Genomic DNA, 20,712 nt, shown 5'->3' on the forward strand with positions numbered 1-20,712 from the left:
ACCCTTGTCTTGCTAAGGGTCTCCAGCCCATGGGCATTTGCACTCTCCTGAGCCTGCCCTGCTGGAGTTGATGGGTAACTGGCAGAGCATAGTTGGAGTAGAAGGGCACCCTTGGATTGTCCTAGTTGGATGCCCTCTGAATGTATTTGCTAAGGCTTCTTCTTCCTTTGGCTGCCTGATGGTCCCTCCCTGACTCTGTGAAGAGAAAGGGCATCTGGAGGGAGGTCAAGTTGCCCCGTCCTCATCACATTTAGTCATTGCAGGTCCGAGCACAAATCCAGCAAAAGCTACTAGACCTGTGTCTCCAAGGTGGCTACCTCCCTTCCAATGGAATCTTCAATGCACTCACATGCCAGAGTCACAACATCAGACAGAACATGGATGGATTCCTCCATCCTTCGTTCTTGTCTGTCGATGGTCTCTGACAACTCTGTCTGATGTTCTCCTGTCTATCTTTGCATCACTGAGGGCCGATTCCAGACGCTCATCAGTGGACACAGATTCAGCAAGGAGCTGGTCTCTGACAGTTCTTCAACTTTCTTGCATGCCACCACACTTACTCTCCAGAATGAAAATTCCACCCTAAGTTACCATCTGTAAGCATACTTTCCTATACCAGGGGACACCTGTTCTCAGTGCTTTCATATGGGCCTGAGAATCCAGAGCCTTACGAAACGTCAAACTTGCAAATTAACTTGACTTCAGCATATTGGGAAATCCCACAGACTAGTCAAGCAACAGCCTTACTTAGTCAAACCCATGGAATCATACCTCACAGACAGTATCCTGGACAACACCATTATCATCCCTGAACAGTAGAGCCATTATTAGCTGAGCTGGTAAGTACTATAGAACAGACTGGGGGTGGGATTTTCTGGCCAAACTCGCCCCAAAACTGGAAAATCCCACCCGAGGTCAATGGACCTTTGGTCTGCTTCCCACCCACTACGATTCCCGTGACGGGTGAGACAGGAAAATTCCGGTATGGGTCTTTTGGGAAGCAGTGAGGGAACAAACAAGAGAGAAAAACGTACTTGACCTCATCTTCACAAATCTATTTGCTACAGGTGCATCTGTTCATGACAGAATCAGTAGGAGTGACTACTGCACAATCCTGTGGATACGAAGTTCTGTCTTCACATTGAGGATACCCTCATCATATTGTGTAACACTACCACTGTTCTAAATGGGGTAGGTTTTGAAAAGATCTAACAACTTAAAACTGGATATCCATGAGGTGCTTTGGGCTGCCAGAAACAGCAGAATTGAGAATTGTATGCAACTGCAATCAGTTCCTTCATGCCTCTGAATATACCCTCTCTACCATTACCATCAAACTAAGGGATCAACACTCTCAATAAGGAGTGCAGGAGGGCAGGCCTGGAGCAGCACCAAGCATACCTAGAAATGAGGTGAACATATGACACATGACTATTTGCATGTCAAACAACAGAAACAACATACAATAGACAGAGCTAAGGGATTAGTTCTAAGCTCTGCACTCCTGCCACATCTAGTATTGAATGGTAGTAGACGATTAAACCACAAACTGAAAGAGGAAGCTCCATGAATATTTCCATCCTTGGTGATGAGGAGGCCCGGCACGTCTATGCAACAGGCAAGGCTGAAGCATTTGCAACAATCTTCAACTAGAAGTGCCAAGTGGATGATTCATTTCAGCCCCGAGCATCACAGAGCCAATTTAATTCACTCCAGGTGATATCAGTAAATGGCTGAAGGCGCTGGATGCAGCAAAAATTATGGGCACTGACAACATTCTGGCAAGAGTACTGAAGACTTGTGTTCCAAAACTTGCTGCATCCCTAACCATACTGTCCCAGTACAACACTGGCATCTACTCAGCAAAGTGGAAAATTGCCCAGGGTATGTCCTGTCCACAAAAAGAAAGACACTGAATCTCCCATTATCAACATCCTGGGGGTTATTATTGATCAGAAACTGAACTTGACCATCCATATAAATATGGGGAAGAATTCTCCCCAAAAAATTCTAAGTGTTGAATTCACGTGAAAACTGGAGTAATTCACATTGTTTTTTTCAGTGGGAGTTCAGAGAAGAATCTCCCACACTCTGTGCACTGCAGAGGCCACCAGCATGAATATCATTAAATTTCAGGGGGCGGAGCCTATTCCCGCTGGAGAGGCTGAAATCAGCGTGCTGAGCGGGCTACTGTGCAGCCCGATTGCTGGTCAACCCCGTGACCCCCTCAACGCCGGCTCTCCGCACCCCCCACGGCCCAATCGTTGCCCCTCCAGCCATTCCCAGGCCCATCCCGATCTCCAGCCACCCCTCCTTCCCCCACCGATTCCTATGCAGAGTGGCAGCAGGACCCCCCACCCCCACCAATTGCTCCCCCAGGCTCTGCCACCCATCAGGCCTTGACCCTAGGCTCTACCCCCGCCCCCTTGGAAATCTGGCGCTAGTTGCCACTATCAGGGTCTGAATGCGCATGCGAACCCCACGAATTGGCCAACGTGACAATCTCCTGGCCCGCTGCACTAAACAAATTAGCGCAGCAGGATGGGAGAATCGCGGCCATGGTGTTTGCAAGAGCAGATCAGATATTAGGAATTCTGTAGACACTAAAACCTGTCTACCATTTACAAGGTACAAATCAAATATGTGATGGGATCCTCTCCACTTGCATGGATATTTGCAGCTCCAAGAAGCTGGACATCATCCAGTACAAATCAATCCACATGATTGGCACCCCATTTATCACCTTCAACATTCACTCCCTCCACCAACACACATGGCAGTTGTGTGTACAATCTACAAGATGCACTGCAGCAATTCACCAAGGCTCCTCCAACAACACCTTCCAAACCTCTACCATCTAGAAGGACAATGGCAGCAGTTGCATGGGAACACCACCACCTGCAGGTTCCCCTTCAAGTCACACAACATCCTGACTTCGAACTGGATCACCATTCCTTCATTGTCACTGGGTCAAAATCCTGAAACTCCCTTCCAAACAGAATTGTGGGTGTACCTATACCACATGGACTGCAGCAGTTCAAGTAGTCGGCTCATCATCACCTTTTCAATTAGGGATGGGCAATAAATGCCGGCCTACCCAGCAATGCCCACATCCTATGAACAAATATTTTGAACAACTGATGGCTACAATTATAGAGCTCAAAAACCACGAAGCAGGGCAAATGTGAGACTAATTTAAATCAAATATTTCTACTTGTGGATCTGAAAATCTGACAGAATCATAGTCATAGAGTCAGAGGTTTACAGCATGGAAACAGGCCCTTTGGCCCAACTTGTCCATGGTGCCCATTTTTTTAAACCATTAAGCTCGTCTCAATTGCCTGTGTTTGGCTCATATCCCTCTATACGCACCTTACCCATGTAACTGTCTAAACGCTTTTTAAAAAACAAAATTGGACCCGCCTCTGGCAGCCTGCTCCAGACACTCACCACCCTTTGTGTGAAAAAATTGCCCCTCTGAACCCTTTTCTATCTCTCCCCTTAAACCTATGCCCTCTAGTTTTAGACTCCCCTACCTTTGAGAAAAGATATTGACTATCTTGCTGATCTATGCTCCTCATTATTTTATAGATTTCTATAAGATCACCCCTAAGCCTCCTACGCTCCAGAGAAAAAAGTCCCAGTCTATCCAGCCTCTCCTTAAAACTCAAACAATCAAGTCCCGGTAACATCATAGTAAATCTTTTCTGCACTCTTTCTAGTTTAATAATATCCTTTCTAATATAGGGTGACCAGAACTGTACACAGTATTCCAAGTGTGGCCTTACCAATGTCTTGTACAACTTCAACAAGACATCCCAACTCCTGTATTCAATGTTCTGACCACTGAAACCAAGCATGCCAAATGCCTTCTTCACCACCCTGTCCACCTGTGACTCCACTTTCAAGGAGCTATGAACCTGTACCCTTAGAATTCTTTGTTCTACAACTCATCCCAACGCCCTACCTTTAACTGAGTATGTCCTGCCCTGGTTTGATTAAAATGCATCACCTCGCATTTATCTAAATTAAACTTCATCTGCCACTCGTCAGCCCACTGGCCCAATTGGTCAAAATTCTGTTGCAATCCTAGATAACTTTCTTCATTGTCCACTATGCCACCAATCTTGGTGTCATCTGCAAACCTACTAACCATGCCTCCTAAATTCTCATCCAAATCATTAATATAAATGACAAATAACAGTGCACCCAGCACTGATCCCTAAGGCACACTGCTGGTCACAGGCCTCCAGTTTGAAAAACAACCCTCTACAACCACCCTCTGTCTTCTGTCGTCAAGCCAATTTTGTATCCATTTGGCTACCTCACCCTGGATCTTGTGAGATTTAACTTTATGCAACAACCTACCATGTGGTAAAAATCTTCTGAAGGTATTATAGCATCACATGACAATTTGAAGTGTCTTTTACCAAATTTCAACATACCAATCATTTCTAAATGTTACAGAATGTTGGATAAAATTGGTTTTAACCTCTTCATCTGCTACCCATAATATTCCAAAGTCAAAGGAGGATCTTTACTGTTTGTAGAAGGAATTTGAGTCACTCAGTTCTGAAAGAGCCATGCAATATGACTACACCATTACATCATAAAGTCATTAGGAATGGAAGCAAGAATCAGCCATTTGTCACATCCAACCTGCTCCAACATTCAAAAAGATCATGGCAGCTCCGATTGTGACCTTAACTCCACTTTGCTTCTTGCCACCATTACCTTTGACTCGCTTGTCAGTCAAAAACACGTCTAACTCAGCCTTGAATATGTTCAATGACATAGCCTCCATTTTTCTCTGAGGAAGAGAATTTTAAAGACCATTAACCTTTTGAGAGAAGAAAATTCTCCTCATCTGCATCATAAATGAGAGACTCCCTTGTTGTTAAACAGTGCCCCCTAATTCTAGAATTCCCCCATGAGGACAAACATTCTCTTGGCACCTAGCCTGTCAAGCCCTCCCAAAATCATATATGTTTCAATAAGATTAACGCTCATTTTCCCTCATAATATTTCAGCTCCCAAATTTTCATCCAATCAACTAATCTAATGATAGCCTCTGCAGATTCTTTGGGCACAATTTTCCAGCCAAGCTCACCCCAAGGCTGGAAAATCCCAGCCGAGGTCAAAGGATCTCTGCAAGGTCCGTGTCCCGCCCGTTACGATTCCCATAGTGGGCAGGATGGGAAAATTCTGTCTTGTGAATCTTCCTCACAACTTGCTTTCCTACTTTTCTTTGTATCATAGGCAAATTTAGGTATAATACAGGTGGTTCTTTCTTCCAAGGTCATAAATAGCTGAGGCACCAGCACACATCCAGGTGATATAATTGATATTATAGAAGCACCAGTAGTATTTGCAATGTGATTGGTACTATCATTCCAAGAATAATGCAATTGCACAGCATACATCATTTATTTCATAACTGTTCAGATCACAAATATTTGTAATATATATTACTGCCAGTAATTGTTATTATAAACAAAGGAATCCGATATAACAAATTGGTTTTTTAATAACACTTTTGCAGGCGGTTTGTTTTTCGCTAAAACAATGCGATCGAGGAGGTATGTGACCATGTTGGATCCCTTTCAGGAAACCTATGGTGGAGGGATTGGTAGCCTGATGTTCATCCCTGCTGTACTGGGAGAGCTGTTTTGGTCAGCAGCTGTACTAACAGCTCTTGGTGAGAAAATATAGCATACATTAGAAGAACTTTCTTGCTTTTAACCTGTAAATAATGGAGAAATGGTTCTAATGAATGCTCTTTATTTAGTTTTGAAGCAAGCAGGAAAATACTGCAGCCCCAAATTTGTGAGATTCTACTCCCAACACAGAATCTTGATTAGCAAGAAGAGTTGGAATTTGAGTGCAACTCATCTGATTCAACATGCTCCTAATTATCTTGTCATAAAAATTGATGACCAAAATTTCATTTGCACCAATAGTTGGGCATAATAGTTTATTTGCCTGATTCTCTCAACAGCATTCCTATCAAGCACAGCTTTCCACTGGAAACAGTCTCACAAGTTCAGAGCTTATGGCCAGAATTTTACTGTCCCGCCTGCCACGGGAATCAGAGAGGGCGAAGAGTGGACAATGGGAAGGTCCATTGACCTTGGGCGGGTTTTTACGGTTTCCAGATGAGCAAGGCCATAAAATCCTGTCCAATGTGCCTCCTTAAATGTCCTGAATGATATTGATAAGGAGAAGCTGTGCCTAGTGGCAGAAACTAGAAGACAGACTTAAAGTCATTCACAGTGGAATCAGAGGTGACGTGAGGAGACATTTCTTACACAGTTGTGTTCTGGAATGAACTCCCTGAAAGCATGGTTGAAGCAGATTCAATAACAAAATTCAAAAGGGAATTGGATAAATACCTGAAGGGGGATACATTTGCAAAGTGAACTGGAATTAATTGGCTAGCTCTACCACAGGGGTGGCACAGGCACAATGGAGCAAATGATCTCCTCCTGTGCTATATTTTTCTCTGGTTCTATAATCCATTTGAAAGGTAACACCTCTGACAGATAGCACTACAATGGAATATTATAATCCAAGTGTATTAAGTTATATGCTCAATTCCTGGAATGGATGTGAATCTCCAACATTCTGACTGAAAAGATGAGAGTGATACCATCTGAACCTTGCAAAGGGTGATAAACTGAAATGACACTACCCAAAGCTTTACACACAAAATTCCACAGCCAACAGGCATTGGGCACATTTCATTCCACAAATTTTAACAGTGCAATTTTTAAAAAAAACTTTAAAAAGAAAGTAACATGGAAAACTATGGTTGAAAATAATTGAAATGATGAGGTAAATCATGAAGTAATAAATAGATGCCAACAAGCTTTTAAATTTTCATTTGTAGGAAGAAGCAAAGGCTGGAAGTAAAGTATTTAAAATTCTACAAAAAATGAAGTAGCATGGAGGAAGTACCAAACTTGGCATTGTAAGAAATGCGTGGGCTGGTCGATTTATAACTTAGGAAGAGAGGGAACCAAAGCAGCATCTATTCACCCAGGGAGTGGTAAGACTGTGGAATTCTCTACCACAGAAAGCAGTTGAAGCCAAAATATTATATGTTTTCAAGAAGAAGTTAGTTAAAGTTCTTGAGACTATAGGGATCAATGGATATGCAGGGAAAGCCAGAACAGGGTACTGAGTTGGTCAAAGGAATGCTGGCCATATCAATATAGGAAAGAGGAGTAGGAAGGATCATAATAGAGATATCAGAAGAAAAGACGTGTGGAGTGGATTAGCTATCACATCAAAATCTTCTCCTCATATCCTGCTCAGGTGCCTCAGAGAATTTAAAGAATTGTTCCAGACATAGAAACATAGAAAATAGGAGCAGGAGTTGGCCATTCGGCCCTTTGAGCCTACTCTGCCATTCATTATGATCATGACTGATCATCCAACTTAGTAACCTGTTCCCATTTTCCCCCATGTCCATTAATCCCTTTAGTCCAAAGAACTATACCAAACTCCTTCTTGAAAACACAATGTTTTAGTTTCAACTGCTTTCTGTGGTAGAGAATTCCACAGGCTTACCACTCTCTGGATGAAGAAATTTCTCCTTATCTCAGTACTAAATGGTTTACTCTGTATTCTCAGATGATGGCCCCTGAGTCTGGACTCGCCTGCTGTCGGGAACATCTTCCCTGCGTCTATCCTGTCTCGTCCTGTTAGAATTTTATAGGTTACCATGGGATCCATGGAAGAAACATTCAAATCTTGGATGAACTTGGATTTCTAATCAATTAGTTGTCAAAGGGAAAACAAGTTTTTGGCATGAAAAGCGATACAAATTCTATCAGACCACTCACTGCACCATCAGTCTCCTGTCAATCAACATCAAAGTGGCTGACATTGTAGATGTCATTGACAATGCTATAAAGCAGCACTTACTCAACAATAACAGCGGCGATTCTCCCCAAAAAATTCTAAGTGTCGAATTCATGTAAAAATTGGAGTAAATCATGCGGCTTTCTTTACGGGATTTTCAAAATGAATCTCCCACACTCTATGCACTGCAGAGTGCACTAGTATGAATCGCGCTGAAAATCAGTGGAGCTATTTCTGCTGGAGAGGCCAGGAGCATAGCGCTGAGTGGGTCACTGCCCATGCGCTGATCTGTCAGCATCAAGATCGGCGCATGCGCAGTGGCCCCACACTGCTGGCCTCCCAATCGCTGGCCAGCCTGCAGCGCTGGCCCTCCGAGCCTCCCATGGCCCGATCGCTAGTCCCCATGAACATGTCTGGGCTAGCCTCAAACCCCGCCCACTCCCAGCCCGCCTTGATGTTTCCCCTCCCCTCCCCCCCCCCCCCCAGTCCCAATCTCCCCATCCACCACCCACCACACCAGCAGCCCAGACCCCACCTGTCCACAATCCCAACCCCCCTTCCTCCTGGCAGCCCTGTACCCCCCAACTTGCAGGCTGACCCCCACCCCAATGGCCAACCCTGAATGCTGGCTTTCCTCCCTCTGTCACTCAGCCCAAATGAGGAGTGGCATCGGGACGCCTCATCCCCACCAATCACCCCCATCAGGCCCTACCCCCATCAAGCCCCACCCCAATTAGACCCTGCCCCTCTGGGCATAGGCATTTTGCCCCTTGGGCAGTGCCAAGGGGGCCCAGGCTGCCATGGTGACAATGCCCGGGGGCACCCCCCCAACGATACCCAACCCTCCGAGGGGCCTCGAATGCCCCCCTTTCACTCTAGAGGGGTTAGGCCACCAGCTCCTCGCAAGTAGGGAGCTATACTAAACCCCACTGGAGCGAAATACTCCTGGCGGGGGTGGGGGGGGAGGGGGGGGTGGGGGAGGAGGAGGGAGTGGGAGAGGCTAGCGAGCCTGGAGATTTCATACCATTGTAGTTTCAAAGAACAAAGAAAATTGCAGTACAGGAACAGGCCCTTCAGCCCTCCAAGCCTCCACTGACCATGCTGCCCGACTGAACTAAAACCCCCTAATCTTCTGGGGACCATATCCCTCTATTCCCATCCTATTCATGTATTTGTCCATTGGCAAATTTGGTCAGTCATTTCTTTGTTCCCCATTATAAATTGGGGCTGCTAATGATATTTAAAATAGATGGAGATGAGGATTTAAATAATTTATTTAGCTCCACGCTGATTTCTGGCACAGAGCTGATGGCGTTAGAAATCTGGCTGCAGTGGGGAGCCCGCGAACCGGCCTCTGCTCGAGTCTCCCAGCCCGCTGCGCTACAAAAGCAGCACAGCGAGATGGAAGAATCGTTCACAGCATGTTCACTGATGGTCAGTGTGGATTCTGCCTGGGGCACTTGGCTCCTGACTTGAATACATCAAACATGGAGAAAAAGAGCTGAATTCCAAAAATGAAGTAAGAATGACTGGCCTGAGATTTTCTATGATAATATGGTCGAATTGTTCATCAAGATTGACAGTGACATAGTTGATTCCGAGACTAGTGTCCTGAATCTTAATAAAGGAAACTGCCAAATGTCAGCTGCTTACAGTCAGAAACAGGGGAATTTATAATGGGGAACAAAGAAATGACTGACCAAATTTGCCAATGGACAAATACATGAATAGGATGGGAATAGAGGGATATGGTCCCCAGAAGATTAGGGGGTTTTAGTTCAGTCGGACAGCGTGGTCAGTGGAGGCTTGGAGGGCTGAAGGGCCTGTTCCTGTACTGCAATTTTCTTTGTTCTTTGAAACTACAATGGTATGAAGCGTAGATTGGTTATGATGGATTGGGAAACATTACTTAAAGGGATGACAGTGGATAGGCAATAGCAAACATTCAAGAGTGCATGGGTGACAATTGTTCATTCCTGTCTGGTTCAATAGAAAAATGGGAATGTTGGCTGAACCATGGCTTACAAGGGAAATTAGAGATAGTATTAGGTCCAAGGAAGATGCATACAAATTGAAACAACAGCAGACCTGAGGATTGGGGGAAGTTTAGAATTCACCAAGGGAGGAGCAAACGATTGATTAAGTAGGGGAAAATAGAGTACACGAATAAGCTTGTGGGAAACATAAAAACTGACTGTAAAAGTTTCCAGAGGTATATGAAGGAAAAAAAATGGTGAAGACCAAATGTCAGCTACGTACAGTCAGAAACAGGGGAATTTAGAATGGGGAACAAAGAAATGACTGACCAACTAAATGCATACTTTGGTTCTGTCTTCGCAAAGGAGGACACAAATAACATACCAGAAATGTTGGGGAACACAGGGTTTAGGAAGAGGGAGAAGTTGAAGGAGAACAGTATTAGTAGAGAAAGGGCATTGGTGAAAGTGAAGGGATTGAAGGCTAATAAATCCCTAGGGCCTGATAATTTCCATCCCAGAGTACTTAAGTGGCCCTAGAAATGGTGGATACATTGGTGGTCATCTTTCAAGATTCTATAGACTCTGGAACAGTTCCTACAGATTGGAGGGTAGCTTATGTAACCCCACTATTTAAAAAGGGAGGTAGAGAGGAAATGGGATTATATACCAGTCAACCTGATATCGGTAATGGGGAAATGCAAGAGTCCCTTATCATGGATTTTACAGCAGTTCACTTGGAAAATAATGGTAGAACTGGACAGATTTACAAAAAGGAAATCATGCTTCACAAATCTACTGGAATTCTTTGAGGTGGTAACTAGTAGAGTTGATTATTGGGAGCCAGCAGATGTAGTTTATTAGGACTTTCAGAAGGCTTTAGACAAAGTCCCACATTAGAGATTAGCGTGTAAAATTAAAGTGCATGGGGTTGGGGGAAGTGTATTGAGATGGATAGAAAACTGGTTGGCAGACAGGAAACAGAGAGTAGGAATAAACGGGTCTTTTTCTGACTGTTGGGCAATGATTGTAGGGTGCTGCAGGAATCAGCACTGGGACATCAGTTATTCACAATATATATTAATGATTTAAATGAAGGATCTAAAGCAATATCTCCATATTTACAGATGACACAAAACTGGGTGGGAGTGTGAGCTGTGAAGAGGATGCAGTGATTTGTATGATTTGGATAAACTGAGTGAGTGGGAAAATGCATGGCAGATGCAGTATAATGTGGATAAATGTGATTTATCCACATTGGTAGCAAAAACAGTAAGGCAGATTATTATCTGAATGGCTATAAGTTGAGAGAGGGGACTGTGCAACGAGACCTGGGTGTCCTTGTAGACCAATCACAAAGTAAGCACGCAGGTGCAGCAGACAGTAAAAAAGGCAAATGGTATGTTGGCCTTCATAGCGAGAGCATTCGAGTTTAGGAGCAGGGATATTTTGCTGCAATTATATCTTGCTGCAGTAAATGTGAGGTCATCCATCCATTTTGGTAGGAATAACAGCAAAATGGACTATTATTTAAATGGTAAAAAATTGCAGCATGCTGCTGTGCAGAGGGACCTGGGTGTCCTTGTGCAAGAATCACAAGGAGTTGGTTTGCAGGTGCAGCAGATAGTTAAGAAGGCAAATGGAATTTTAGCCTCCATTGCTAGAGGGATGGAGTTTAAAAACAGCGAGATTATGTTGCAGCTGTATAAGGTGCTGGTGAGGCCACACCTGGAGTACTGTGTACAGTTTATGTCTCCTTACTTGAGAAAGGATATACTGGCACTGGAGGGGGTGCAGAGGAGATTCACTAGGTTGATTTCGGAGTTGAGAGGGTTGGCTTATGAGGAGAGACTGGGTAGACTGGGGCTATACTCATTGGAATTCAGAAGAATGAGGGGAGATTTTATAGAAACATATAAGATTATGAAGGGAATAGATAAGATAGAAGCAGGGAAGTTGTTTCCATTGGCGGGTGAAACGAGAATTAGGGGGCATGGCCTCAAAATAAGGGGGAGCAGATTTAGGACTGAGTTGAGGAGGAACTTCTTCATACAAAGGGTTGTGAATCTGTGGAATTCCCTGCCCAGTGAAGCAGTTGAGGCTACCTCATTGAATGTTTTTAAGGCAAGGATAGATAAATTTTTGAACAGTAAAGGAATTAAGGGTTATGGTGAGTGGGCGGGTAAGTGGAGCTGAGTCCACGAAAAGATCAACCATGATCTTATTGAATGGCAGAGCAGGCTCGAGAGGCCAGCTGGCTTACTCCTACTCCTAGTTCTTATATAGGACCTTGGTGAGACCACACCTGGAATATTGGGGGCGATTCTCCCAACAGTGCTGAATTGGCGGGAAAGCTGGTCTAGATCACGATTGTTTTCTCAGTGCAACGTCCGACCCAAATCTCCCTGCTCTGTGCAATGCAGAGGTCACAATCATGAATATCATTAAAAGCTCAGGGATGGGGCCTATTCACACCAAAGAGCCTGAAATTGGCAGGATGAGCGGGAACCCGCGCATGCACACATCTCTAGGAGATCGCTGAAAAGACCTCCCAGCATCCAGATCACTGCTATCCAACCCCCACAGACATTGCTGTCCTCATCGCTGGCCCCCACAATCCCCCCAGAGGCATCGCTGGCCTCATTGCTGGCCCCCACAACCATCACTGGCCCCCACAACCCCCCCACCCACAGACATTGCTGGCCCCCCTCCCCCACACAGACATCGCTGGCCTCATTGCTGGCCCCCACAACCCCCCCACAGACATCACTGGCCCCCACAACCCCCCTCCCCCACACAGACATCGCTGGCCCCCCTTCCCCATACAGAAATTACTGCTCCCCCCTCTCATCCACACACAGACATGGCTGCCCGCTCACCCCATGCCCCCATGAATCGGATAATGTGGGTAGCCCATCCCTCCATCCCTTGAACATACTGACCTCATTGCTGCCCTGCAGAGAACTTGCATTGTGCTGACGTGCACAACCCCAGCTTGCGAGAATTCCCTCTCTTGAATGGGAGCCTTGAGTATTGCACCCCCGTCCTGGACACAGCAGCCTATTGAATGGCAGCCAATCAGCTGAAGGCAAATGGATGGATGCATGACACTCAACTGAAAGCAGCCTTCAAAATTTCTCACAAGTATTTGTTGCCAACGGGCCCTTGACTGGCCACACTCACTGCACCTGCACTCCCCTAATAATGATGTGGAGATGTCGGCGTTGGATTGGGGTAAATACAGTAAGAAGTCTCACAACACTAGGTTAAAGTCCAACAGGTTCATTTGGTGGCAAAATCCACTAGCTTTCAGAGTGCTGCTCCTTCGTCAGGTAAGTGGGAGTTCAGTTCACAAACAGGGCATGTAAAGACACAAACTCAATTTACAAAATAATCGTTGGAATGCGAATCTTGATAGGTAATCAAGTCTTAAAGGTACAGACAATGTGAGTGGAGAGAGCGTTAAGCACAGGTTAAAGAGATGTGTATTGTCTCCAGCCAGGACAGTTAGTGAGATTTTGCAAGCCTAGGCAAGTCGTGGGGGTTACCAATAATGTGACATGAACCCAAGGTCCAGGTTGAGGCTGTCCTTGTGTGTGCGGAACTTGGCTATCAGTCTCTGCTCAGCGACTCTGCATTGTCGTGTATCGTGAAGGCCGCCTTGGAGAATGCTTACCCGAAGATCAGAGGCCGAATGCCCATGACTGCTGAAGTGTTCCCCAACAGGAAGAGAACACTCCTGCCTGGTGATTGTTGAGCATTGTTCATTCATTCATTGACGTAGCGTCTGCATTGTCTCCCCAATGTACCATGCCTCGGGACGTCCTTTCCTGCAGCGTATCAGGTAGACAACATTGGCCGAGTTGCAAGAGTATGTACCGTGTACCTGGTGGATGGTGTTCTTACGTGAGATGATGGCATCCGTGTCAATGATCCGCAATGTCTTGCAGAGGTTGCTGTGGCAGGGTTGTGTGGTGTTGTGGTCACTGTTCTCCTGAAGGCTGGGTAGTTTGCTGCGGACAATGGTCTGCTTGAGGTTGTGCGGTTGTTTGAAGGCAAGAAGTGGGGGTGTGGGGATGGCCTTGGTGAGATGTTCGTCTTCATCAATGACATGTTGAAGACATCTTCAAAATAAACCTGTTGGACTTTAACCTGGTGTTGTTAGACCTCTTCCCTAATAAGCCAGAGCTGTATATAAGCTGCAGGAATGGACACACAGCTAGTCACGCCACAAAGATGGCTGCGTGCAAACCTGCTCCCAGATTCACAGAGACCGACCAGGAGCACCTGCCAGATGCCGTGGAGGAGAGGCGTGAGCAGTTTTTCCATGGTCAGGGCCCTCGCCCAAGGGGTGCGTCCGCCATGGCATTGTGGGAGGAGGTGGCAGAGGCGGTGAATGCCAGGAGCCTGACACCACGCTCTGTCCAGCAGTGTCGGAAAAAAATATACAATCTTCTTCAAGCAGCAAGGGTGAGTGAGCATCCCACTTGAAACCCCGCACATGCTTAGCATGGATCTCAAACCCTGCTTTTCACCTGAAGGGCGTGCAACAAGTTACCCATCCCCCAGGAACAGAATCTAACCCCTTCCCCTCACCCTTCAGTGGTGACCGCTTTCCCTGAAACTGCCAGCACAAGGCCTGAGACACAGGCACGCATTGCACACCATGCACTGCAATACATTAATGCTTGCTATCCACCTTATGTTCCCACAGGAGAATAACATTCACAACTTCTGTGAGATGACACAGACTGGTGGTGGTGTACCTGACCTGCGGCAGCTGACCAGCATCGAGGAACGTGCCATAGAGCCGGCAGGCGGTGATGGGCCTTCCCGATTGGTCACCGACAGCCAAGTCAGCGTCCAGCATGCAAGTGAGCAGAAGCGCACCCTCAATCTAGGTCCTCCTCTAAGTAAGTGCGATGCTGCATAGAATGATTTGCCTCCCTTCCCCTAATGTGTGTTCTTTATTACTGCTCTGGACCCAGAGGAACCCGGCCCTTCGGGGTTGGCGCCACCCCCGCTGCTCTGGAGCAAACTGCCCACGACCTCCTGGATGACACCTCGGAGGGAGGCACTGAGGAATCCTCCGAGGGCAGCACCACTGAAGTGGCACCAGCATGTACCACACAACCCACCAACACAGAGACTACCACCACAGTGGGTACCTTTAGTGTTAAGGCTGCTAGGTCAAGAACAGGTGAGCACATCACAGACACTGATGCACATCGGGTGGAGGTGGACACATCCGAGGGCTCGGGCACACGGAGGTCTGCCGGAGGCCAGGATTCAGCTGTCCCCAAGCCAGCTGCTGGGCCTCTGGGTTTGTACCTCCCAAGGCTGGTGGAGATGCATCAGGAAACCCGGGGAGTTGTGGAAGGGTTGCCAGCAACCGTGCTGCAACTGCAAGGCTGTTTAGGGGAGTCAAACAGAGTGCTGTTGCAGGAGGTGGTGCCGACACAGCATGAGACCCAGGCCAACACTGCAAGGGTGGCGACTACAGTGGAAAGTCTGGCTCAGGGGTCTGACCTCATGGGTGACAGGGTCCAGGCCATCCTGGAGACACAACGGGCCACGGGCGAGTGTGTTTCCGGCATCCAGGAGGCACAGCGTTCAATAGCCATGGGTGTCGGGGGCATGTGGGAGACACTGCTGGCCATGGCTGGGACTCTCGCTGGCATTCTGGAGACACAGCAGGCCATGGCTGTGAGCCTCGACAACTTAGCCCAGGCTCAGAGGGCTACTGCTGAGGGGCTCCAGAGCTTGGCCCAGTCTTGAGGGCCAGGGCTGAGGGATCACAGATAATGGGGCAGGTGCATCTAGGCCTCCAGGACTGGCAGAGCCAGGTGATGTCGGAGCTTCTGGAGCTCAGTCCAGCTACCCTGGCATCCTATGGAATGGCCCCGGGGCCTCTGGGCATCCCAAGGGAGGAGGAAGGGCTTGAGCCCATGCCAGGGCCCTTCACCTCGGAGATCCCGGATGTCCTGAGACCTTCCGATTCCCCCCTTCCTCATACTGGGGTATCTCAGGGCCAGCGAGATGAACAGGGTGGCACTGAAACAGTGCCATTCGCAAGTCAACTGGGGCTTTCCAGGTCCCGGCACCCAGGGAACATCCACCAAGGGCATCACAGGCAACAGGGCATGCATCGCAGCTGGACACCTCCACCTCCGATGTGCATCCTGGGGTAGCACCTAGAAGAAGCAGTAGACAGCGCAAAGTAAGAAAGTTGTAGTTCACTTAGAGGCCACGGGTGAAGGTCACCAGTAGTCAGGGTTTATTAAGCAATAACATTAAGAACACAAACTTTTAATTGCACCTCACAGCTGTGACTAATGTGTCTCTGATTCCCCCCCCGCGCCCCCCCCCCCCCCCCCCCCCCCACAGAGCTGAGTGGTCCCGATCCCCAACCATAGAGGTGCTGTCTGTTGAGCCTTGGAGACTCAGCCACATGTTACAGAGAGCCTGCCTTACCTTCCCCAACATCCACCAGACCCTTGGTGCAAGTTCCCCCCGCCCCCCCCCCCCCCCCCCCCCCCCCGCCACCCCCCCCCCCCCCCCCCCCCCCGGCACTTTGGCCAAAAAACATGTGTCCCCAACCCTTACAGCTACGTGGGCCAGGGTGGCAGCGTGCATTCGGAGTACAGGTAGGAGTCAGACTTGAGTGGCACCGGGGCAGGATCCCAGTGCGCACAACAGTGAGTCATCATCATCCTCCAGCCTTCAACCAAGACTCGCAACCATTGCCAGCCCAGACACATTAACAGGTTTGGATGTTTCTGGGGGATAGGCCGGTAGGATGAGAGAGGCTGGGGAAGGGTGATGTGGTGGTTTGAGGGCCCAGGTCAGTTTGGAGGGGGGAATAGCGGCTGCACTTGCTCCGGGGTGCGGTGGATGTGTGGTGGTTGCAACCCCCTCACTGCACAGCACCAGCTAGATGAAGTGGGCTGCAATCAAGGCGTCCCTCACTGCTTCCCTGCCGAATACCTACCATCGCCACCCGCCCTCTTTCCTCTGGCTCTTCATATGGCGGGATGTCCACCTCGTTCCCTCGCCACTCCTCTTCCTCCTCCTCCTCTTCCTCCTCCAGCTGGTCTCCCTGCTGCTGGGCAATGTTGTGCAGAGCACAGCAAATGATGATGATGCGTGAAGCGCACACAGGGTCATACTGGAGGTCCCCCCAGAGCGGGTGGCTGCATGGGCCTCGTTGTAGCAGGTCTCCGCCTCGGTCTTGGGCCTCCGCACAGGCGGCATCAGCCATGACCTTAGCAGGTATCCTTTGTCACCCATTAGCCATCCCGGGAGCCTGGGCTGGTCTTCAATGAGCCCAGGGATATCCGACTGCCTGAGCACAAAACTGTCATGGACACTCCCTGGATGGCGTGCATCGACCTGCATGATCCTCATTAGGTGGTCGCAGACAATTTGGACGTTCAGGGAGTGGAACCCCTTCCTGTTCACAAATTGCTGCGGTCCTGCATGTGGGGCCCGCAAGGCGATGTGTGTCCCATCCACCGCTCCCTGGATATTGGGAATCCCAGCAATGGAAGGGAAGCTGAGAGTCCGGGCCTCCTGCTGTGAATTGCCCACATCGAAGTTTGTGTACTGCCGTGCCCGGGCGTACAGGGCATCTGTGACCTGCCGCACACATCTGTGCACGGAGGCCTGGGAGATCCCAGCTAGGTCACCACTGAGTGCCTGAAATGAGCTGGAGGCGTAAAAATTCAGGGCAGCCATAACTTTAACGTCAACTGGGAGTGGGTGGCCGCCTCTCCTCTGAGGTGCCAGGTGTGTGAGCACCTGATAAAGGTGTCACACCATGGTCTTGTAGAGCCGCAGCCGGCGACGGCACATCTCCTCCGAGAGGGCCTTGAATGATTGGTGGGGCCTGTACCCCCTTGGTCTCGGCACCCTCCGCCTTCTGTGCACCCTCTCGGGAGTCTGCTCACCCACCATCTGGCCCTCAGTTGCAACCCCCTGCCCTCCTTCCTGAGGGACTGGTAGTGGCTGCTCCTGCGGTGGTCTCTCCATGCCTGCCGCCTCCTGAGCCGCCTCCTCCTCCTCCGCCCCTGCTGCCACCAACATGGCCAGCTCCAAATCGAGCAAACCGAGATCCATCTGCAAAGTAGAATGACAGGTTATTATCACTGGCTGCATAGACCCAGCACCACCCCAATCCCTCACTTGGGCCAATACCCCCACTTGTGGGAGCTGGCAGCCCCACACAATCCATGGTGCAATGCGTGGCCCGATTAGGATTGTGTGAGATTCCCATCATGGCAAATGCTGGCACAGATTATGAAGGTCAGTGTGCAGCCGTGGGTAATGCGCACCCTTGAGCCATTGCTGTGTGTGCAACTGCAGCATCTGTGACAGGCATGTGTCGCTGGTCTGTGTCACAGGGCCGGCATGATGTGGAGATGCCGGCGTTGGACTGGGGTAAGCACAGTAAGAAGTCTCACAACACCAGGTTAAAGTCCAAAAGGTTTATTTGGTAGCAAATACCATAAGCTTTCGGAGCAATGCTCCTTCATTGAGCATTGAGCAGAAGGAGCATTGCTCCGAAAGCTTATGGTATTTGCTACCAAATAAACCTGTTGGACTTTAACCTGGTGTTGTGAGACTTCTTACTGTTACAGGGCCGGGACAGACTGCAAATCAGCACCAGATGTGTGTCCAATGACAGCAGATTCCATGCAGTCCATGTCTGAACCTCTGCAGCCCGGCCTGGAGCAGCAGCTGCTTCATCTAGTTGTGCCTCAGTCAGCGCATGGTGCACTCCTCCCCCACCCCGGAACACCAGCACACCTGACCTCATCCCGCGGCAAGACAATGTCATTGCAAAGTGCCCTGAAGGGGAAGGCTGAACAGGACTCCTTGAGGGTGCCTCCCACACTGAGCTTCAGCGCTGCCCTGGAGGGGAAGGCTGAGCAGGACTCCTTCACAGGACCTCACCCAGAGAGCTCTGAGAAAATAGAAGCCCCCTCACCCCTACCCCAGATTTCACTGGTCCATGGGCCAGCACCTGAAGACAGCAGAAAGAAGCCCACCAGACATCTCCAGAGCCTGCCTGCAATATCCCCCGCACTCCGCTAGCAGCACTTACCTCCTCACACCGGTTCAAGCTGCCACGCCAGGTTGAGAGTTTTATATACCGACTCTGATTCGTGCCAAAGTGACATCACACCAAAGAAGTGGGCGGAGATTGCCGCGTCGATCCCGATAATGGCATGCTAAGGTATGGTAAGTAATGCAAATCAGCGGCACACCGGTTTTCAGCACAGTCCCGGCAGCGCCATTTTTTTCCAGTTGGGAGATGCGTGTGGGTCATAAACGCTTGCGGGGAACCTGCAAAATGTCCGACACACGCATCTCCTGACCCGCCAGAAAATTTGCGGGTCGCGATGGGGGAATCACCCCCATTGTGTGCAGTTTTAGTCTCCTTATCTGAGGAAGGATGTTGTTGCCATAGAGAGAGTGCAGCGAAGGTTTACTAGACTGATTCCTGGGTTGGCGGGACTGACATATGGGGAGAGATTGCATTGGTTAGGATTATATTCGCTGGAGTTCAGAAGAATGAGAGGGGTCTCATAGAAACGTATAAAATTGTAACAGCACTAGACTGGGTAGATGCAGGAATGATATTTCCAATTATAGGGGAGATTTACCCCTTATAATTAGACTATGACTCCTGGTTCTGGAGTCAGAGTCTAAGTATAATGGACTGGGATGAGTGGAAAGTTCTTCACCCAGAGAACGGTAAACTTGTGGAATTTGTTACCACAGAAAGCAGCTGAAACCAAAACAGTGTGGTCAGGATTTTGCCAGCCCGCTGCGCTGACATCAGCGGGGGGCCTGCAGCAGGACTCGCAGCCAGCATCCAGCCGATCGCAAGTCTCCCAGCCCCTTTTTTCCACATAATCAGCCCACTATTTCCATATGATTAGTGGGCCTGGGACGGTAGTCTCTGGGCCCACTAGTGTCTTCCCCTGTGCCAGGAGAGGTTCCCATGGGAACACCTGCAAGTTCTCTTCCAAGTCACACATTATCCTAACTTGGATGTATATCATCATTCCTTCTCTGTCTCTGAGTAAAAATCTTGGAACTCCCATCCTAACAGCACTGTAAGTGTCTCTACAACAGATGGACTGGAGCCATTCAAGAAGGCAGCTCACCATCACCTTCTGAAGGGCAATTCGTAAAGGGTAAACTTTGCCAGCGATACTCACATCTTAAAAGCAACTAGCAATGCGGTCCTAGCCTAACTCTGAGTTTGAAATTGTGATTGTGGCTGCAGCTGGTATTTTGTAGCCAGCACCGATACAATGGGGCAAATGGTTTTCTTCTCTGCTGGAAATTTCTACCATTCTATGTCTTTATAAGAATCTCTTTTGTTGCCAGAGATCAGAAAATGAAGCTACTGGTGGGACATGAACACAAGAGCAGGAGTAGACCACATGGCCTGTCAAGCTTGCTCCACCATTCAAAATGATCATGGAGGGTTGATCTTGGGCTTCAACTCCATGTGCCTGCCTTTGTCCCATATCCATTGATTCCTTGAAGACCAGAATCTGTCAATTCCAGTCTTAAATCTATTGAACGATGGATCATCCACAGATCAGTCCTGTTAGAATTTTATACATTTTAGTCAGATCTCCTCTCATCCTTTTAAATTCCAGCAGGCCCAGTCAAACCAATCTCTCCTCATAAGGCAGTCCCGCCAACCCCCCTATCAGTCTAGTGAACCTCTGCTACACTCTCTATGGCAAATATATCTTTCCTAAGGTTGGGAGACCAAAACTGCACGCAATACTCCAGGTGTAGGTCTCACCAAGGCCCTGTACGACTGCAGTAAAACATCCATACTTCT

The 20,712-nt window shown here is 48.4% G+C and overlaps 1 protein-coding gene across 1 annotated transcript in view; it reads left to right on the plus strand.

The window, feature by feature from the left end:
* The window catches only part of LOC144499458 (high-affinity choline transporter 1-like), a 102,265-nt gene that overhangs the window by 13,667 nt on the left and 67,886 nt on the right, over positions 1-20,712 (plus strand). Inside the window, exon 3 of the mRNA XM_078221445.1 lies at positions 5,543-5,698. Coding sequence (XP_078077571.1) covers positions 5,543-5,698 — 156 coding nt within the window. The remainder of the gene's footprint in view (positions 1-5,542; positions 5,699-20,712) is intronic.

This window comes from Mustelus asterias, chromosome 10, assembly GCF_964213995.1.
Source record: "Mustelus asterias chromosome 10, sMusAst1.hap1.1, whole genome shotgun sequence".
Taxonomy (NCBI): domain Eukaryota; kingdom Metazoa; phylum Chordata; class Chondrichthyes; order Carcharhiniformes; family Triakidae; genus Mustelus; species Mustelus asterias.